This window comes from Primulina eburnea, chromosome 3 (genome assembly GCF_022965805.1).
Source record: "Primulina eburnea isolate SZY01 chromosome 3, ASM2296580v1, whole genome shotgun sequence".
NCBI lineage: Eukaryota > Viridiplantae > Streptophyta > Magnoliopsida > Lamiales > Gesneriaceae > Primulina > Primulina eburnea.
Genome location: NC_133103.1, coordinates 51384265 through 51390757, shown reverse-complemented (window position 1 = coordinate 51390757; position 6493 = coordinate 51384265). Strand labels below are relative to the sequence as shown.

The following is a 6493-nucleotide window of genomic DNA, read 5'->3' as shown; positions in this document are numbered from 1 at the left end:
GAAAACATGAAACACCATTTCCACATCAAATGTTTCGCCTTGAACTCGGCCAACGGAACGCCGTGGAAAAGAAAAGGAGAAGTGATAAAATAAAACGATTCGAAGGCAGGATCCCAAAAATGCCATCCATTTCCCAAATCTTGATATATAGCCAACACTTAAATTTTTTTAATAAATAGCAGATTAATAAGACTAGTTAAAGAAGAAAAACCAGCTTCGCAAGTAGATGATATTTACAAACATGAAGAGAATATAATTCCCCAATTGTGGCGACGACGAGAGATATATTCCATACTATTAGCAACTTCTGCAAGTATCAAGCAGCAGGAGGGCGAAGTGTAGAATCTTGAGACGTGTCGCGTGTACTGGGTGGTAAATAATGCCACATTGGGACGAAGCTGTATCCAGGAAACATTGGCATTTTGTTTGCCGCAGCCTGATAAAGTGGTGGATGTGGAGGTATGAAACCGGTAGATGGGACAGCCATGCTTTTCAACTGCTGCTCGATCCTTTCTTTATCAGCCTTAAGCACAAGTTTCTCTTCACGAAGTTCATTTTTCTCAGCCTGCTCAAACACAGAAATGAGATCACAGGGCTCAAAAAGACATAAATTTTACATCCACATGATCACAATGATAGACTCAGATAAATTGCTTTAATCCCGTGTAGTGTCGAAGAGGCTAAACCTGCAAAAAATCAACGACCTAAAACCATTTGTGTTTTTGAATTGATAGTTTGAACCCCATATTGACAATTTGCGGGATCTGTGCTATGCATATGCTTATTCATGAAATTACACCAAAACTAAAATTTCAAAAGTTGAAATAACTCTACATATAAATAAAAACATAAATATATTTATTTCCCCCGTATTTTATAGCATCTCAAAAGTTCCAAATGATTGGAACGAGGAAGAAAATAAATATGTTTAAAGATTTTTCTATAAAGATACAAGGATACTTTTGGCATGAAAATTCTAATTTCAGGATATTTCATGCATAGCTATATGAAAAATACGTGTATTATAAAAAATGCAGCTAGGTTTCAACTATCGATTTAAAAACAAAATGGGGTTTCACCTCATTGATTTCTAAGCATAACATAGGTCTGTACCCAATACGTAATTTACCCTACAGATTGAGATGAAGAAAGTGTTTAATAATTTCGATCAATATGTATAAAATATGCATAATGGCATTCTTTCTCTATAAAGTAAAGCTTTTTCAATGCTTCAATACCCTACACTACAAAAATTTTGAGGACAGGCTTTCTATAACAATGTTTTCTAAGCATTTGAAGACAATTAAGGGAATCAAAATTCAAGTTCATGGTCAGTATTCAACACAACTATCATCTCTAGCTAACCTTCAAGGTTTTGATTTCTTCCAAAAGCTTTTCATTCATCTCGCTGTACTCCTGGGATTCAGTTTTTAGCTGGCCAAGAATTCTAATAGTATCACCAAGAATGGCTAATTTGTCTGTTTTCACGGGTCTTCCAGGTTCCAATATAGCTGACAATTCCACAAACCTGCAGGATCAACGACATGTATAAGTTAGTATCAGGAATATTCTCATTTCCTTTCAATTAACTCTATTTAAATTAAAGGACTGCCACGGAAGATAATTATTATTTTTCACTAAGAAGTAACATGTTAGCACACACACATCATCATCATTTAACAAAACGAATTAAATGGCAATAGGAAAAGTTCTTATGGATAGTAATTTTACCTATCATTCAATTTTTCTCTCCTAATTTTCTCACGGCATGCTTTAGTTTCTCCACCACCGCATGGTTCAGTGCGTCCCCTGCACAGCAGTACAACACCCAAATAATTGAAAAATCACCTAATCAAAAAATAAGCAACCTATGTTCCTTTTTACTTTTCATTTATCAATCCAATGCATGAGTTCCATCACATAATATAAATCAAATAAATCCATGAATAAATCAACTCAACAAATACTATGTGATGTTTTCGCACATTAAAATATTTCACTCTAAGTTTATATTTCAATAAAGTGGAAGCTTCCGCCGATATCTGTAAAACAAGATCAAATTATTCAATATACATGGAGAAGAGATTATATGTCAAATCTGCACAACTGAGTTGATTTCTACTCAACTTTAATTAAGTGGATTTTGGGATAATTACTTTTTTCGTTCATATTGTATGGGGTCGAAACCGTTTTGGTCTCTCTTGTTTGCTTAGTCCTAAAAAAAGTCTCTCATCAATTTTAAATGTTTTTGTTCGCCAATGTTAATTCATCGTTAAAAAGCAACAAAGAAAAGATAAAAATATTTTTAGTTCCAAACAATAGAGACCGAATGGTTTTGGCTCTGAACAATATGAACAAACAGATTTAATTATCATATTTAAATATTAGCTAAATTGGGAAGATATTGGGCACATGCAATACATATACTATACCCTTTTCCGTTAGTTTTAATGTCAGGGACCAAAAACATCTAAAATTTATAAATCAACGTATCCTTTTTAAAAAATAATTATCCAGTGAACTTTGTTAAATATATATAATGAAAAGAATATGCATAAAAGGTCATCAGCCAGCCTTTTTTTTTTTGAAGCTCAGTCAGCCTTCTCAACACATGAAACAGAATATCACGAGCCTCACTCAAAATAGAAACAGCTACTCATAGTCACCTCTTTCTTGGACACTCGCTAACTTGAGAAAAACTCCCACCACTACAGACATCAGTTGCCACAGCAGAACTGCAACAAAATAATCAACCATATCAAGACCAACATTTTGCAAGATTTGTCTTAACCTACAATTTAAAGTTAAATAACAATAAAGCCAACAAAAATCTCTGTTAGCATAATCATCGGGGTTGTATTTATGTAATCACTGGGATTCTAGATCTCAAGTCTATTGTATAATAATAGACTTCCTTTAGTAAATTTCAGATATACAATTTTTTGTTCATAATATGAGATCCGAGCCTTTCTGAATCTCCTTGTTTTGTTCAAGTACCTCTCTTCTATCACTGTTTTCATTTAAAGAGATATCTTTGCTTTGTCTGTTTCAGTCAAACGTAATATGAACATGCTTCTTCAACATTCTAGCATACAATGGAAAAAATTGATCATTAGAATTCAATTACCAGCATCTAGACTGGATCAAATCACGGTATGTTAGTTCAAGGTATGGAGAGTTTTTTTACTGGAAGAAAACTTTAGCATATTATTACTGGCATATTTTTAAACCTGCACGAGAGAAAGATGAATCGACAGCAAGTCTATCGAACGACTTGAATGTTGGGATAGGACGAAAAACCACAAGATCATCATCACATGGTTTTGCAACACCTCTATTTCAGGTCAATTAATTTTCTTATCTCCATTATTTGGGGCCAAAACCATTTTAGCCCTCTTAGTTGCGGTGTGCCAAAAACATTCCTCCATTTAATTGGTTTTGATACCTAAGACAGAAGTAATATGTCCCAGATCTAATCAATTCTCTATAACTTAATTCAAAATATTTCAAATTCAAAGCTTCCCCAAATTGAACTATGACTTTTGAAAAATTCAATTCCTGTCATATTGCCTAAAATCTAACCTTCGATCTATTAGACCGATAAAAACAATAAAAAACAAAAAACCTTCATTTTTTAACCTTCGAACAATAATCCGAGCTCAGATCAGCAAGGCATGCAGAATGGTCGCCCCGCCCCCTCAAGAAAATAACCATGAATTTTCTAAAATTGGGAACTTAACGCTCTGGTTCATCCCGGAATTAGAAATCCCCTCATAAATAACATAAATATCTGGAAAATAACCACAACCATCACACTGATAATTGAACATATACTAATCAGCAGCTCCTCAAATCCAATAAAAGAAACAACACGAACAGATCCGATGAACACAACAAATTACCCACCTTTGCACCTGAATCTGAGGGCTGCTCCAACAAAGATCCGCGGCTGCGACTTCGTCCAGGAGGTTGCTGTAATCGATCAAATCACACCAGCCATTCCCATCAAATGACTCCAGCTGAAGATTATCCATCCTTTCGCGAAAACTTGGAGAAAACAATGGCGGATTTAATCTCGCAAAATCGAAATTGGTGGAATGGAATCCTCAGATTTTTGCTTAATAATAGTAATAAACAGTAAAATGCTGTAAATAATGGGAATAAAGAAATGATCTGATGTTGGGAATCAGCCAACAAGGTGATGCCACGTGGAGAGATGGAATCAAGTTGCCTCGCCGCATATAATATTAGGAAAAAGGAGTTGAAAGGACAGAAGAGTTGGCCGAATTTGATATGTTTTATCAGAGTGGGACAGATCAATTTTATTGATATTCACAATAAAAAATAATATTTTTTATGATGATCCAAATAAGATATCTGTCTCATAAAATACGACCCGTGAGATCGTCTCACATAAATTTTTGTCTTATTATTATTATTATTCATAGTAAAAAATATACAAAATTTGAGTTTGAGGTTAAAAAACAGGATTCTACTTTAAAAATTTAAAAGACAATATCAGATTAAATTAAAATTTTATTTAATTTATATTATTATTATATATTAAACGAAAAAATTATAATTACTTTGTTTGAATTTTATAAATGCATTAATGTCAGTTTTATTAACTAGAGGACTCGATACTAGGACATAATGGAGGAAAGAGGGGTGAGACAACTTGAGTTATCTCTAGGATCAATCGGTTTTTTGAAAATTATATAAAAATTAAATTTATCATCATTAACATTGAATGTATGTAAATAATCACATTCATCAACGAAAATTTATTCAAAGAATTAAATGAAATTAAAATCCATGGTTTCAAATCCTCAATCCCAGTACTGTAGGTTCGATGATAATTGTGGGGACAGTGCTCCCACATGGTTTGGATGGACAAGATTTACATACATATAAATTTTAAAAAAAATTAGTGGACTCCATGTATGTGTGGCTAAATTTTAGCCTTTGATTCTATTATGGGATAGTGCCTCTACGTGTAGGATGGAATCGACCGTCTATTATGGTTATCGAATTAATTTTTAATTTAATTACAAACAAGTGTCCAGCCCAAATCCCTATTTTGGGTTTTTTTGGGCTTTACTTTCTTTATTTTTTTATATTATTTTGTTTTCCACTTAACCTAATAAATGTAAGAATATTTTTTTAAAATAAAATTATGAAAAGGACTTTACTTGTTTTCGATATGTAGATGAAACAAAATTAAATCGTGTACCTTTCCTATAGTTTAAATTCAAAAGCAAATTGAAACTGACAAAACCAAAAGGAAACGGGAAAATGCAAATGAAAGCGTGGATAAATTTTTTTATCCAAAAAGTTCATATAATATTCTAAATATAATCTGATTTTCAACTAATGAAATTCAAATTTTAACTTAAAATAAATAAAGATTTTATTGCATCATCTCAAAATATAAACACTCCTTTTGTGGTGTATTTAAAGTAACCACACAAATAATTTTTGTTATAAAATGATTTAAAAAACCCACAGTTTAATTTTTTTAAACCTAAATGTTTAAAGCATAAATCAACATAATTTACTAAATTTTCTTACATCATTGATAAAATGTATAGGACTGGAGCGCTTGCTAAAAATTATAGCCGGTGATAACGATATAACTCAAATGTTTTAAACTGTATAAAAGTTTCAGCGCCATATTTCGATTGCTATAAAACATAACGAACATCGTATTGTAGTTCAGAAAAGCTCTTTACATGAACATGTATACACGATCGATAAGACTTGAATTTAAGATATTATTAAATAATTTTTTTTCTTTTATATCACTAGCTAATCCAAGACTAGTTGAATTTTATAATTGAGATTTGTTCTTCAAGTAAGGAATGTTGATATCATTATCGACAAGTATAATTTATTTTTTATCATTTTTTTTTATAATTACATAGACAAACTTATCAAACCAAATACGTCCTACCTATCAATTTTATGAGAATAATATTTTATTATACTCACACCCATAAAAAATATTATTTTTTACATAAAAAAATTACATTTTATTGTAAATATGAGCAGTGTTGACCGATCTCACAAATAAAAATACGTAAAATCGTCTAATAAAAGACATATTCTTGTATCAAAGGATTTGCCATGGCTCAAACCCTGACCTCTCCTACGACGGGAGATGATTATGCTTCTTCAATTGTAACTTTATTATCAAAATTAATTTCTCAAGAACACGTAATTAAATATGATGATGTAATTATGCCAAGAATTATTTTAGGAAATAAATTAGTTTATTGGCCAATCTTGTTGAGTAAATCATTCCAAATGATTATTGATTCAAGTTGACCTTGTAACAGTTGTTATATTCCATATTTCTTTGTGGGGGCAAAAATAAAAAATAATAAATTCTGATGTATATCCCTACGATAAATGAAAGGCCACATTGATAGGATGGCTGGATAATTAATTAATATATACGGAAAATTGACCTTCAGTTTCTATCCGTCGATTT

The 6493-nt window shown here is 31.7% G+C and overlaps 1 protein-coding gene across 1 annotated transcript; it reads right to left on the bottom strand.

Moving 5' to 3' along the window:
• Positions 1-4143, bottom strand: LOC140827851 (transcription factor bHLH104-like). The gene is made up of 5 exons (XM_073190706.1): positions 3907-4143; positions 2667-2735; positions 1732-1809; positions 1366-1528; positions 1-565 (listed from the first exon to the last, which is right to left on the bottom strand). Exons 1-5 carry the CDS (start codon positions 4032-4034, stop codon positions 317-319), a joined length of 687 nt encoding a protein of 228 aa, XP_073046807.1. The 5' UTR covers positions 4035-4143; the 3' UTR covers positions 1-316.
• Positions 4144-6493: the final 2350 nt, after the last annotated feature.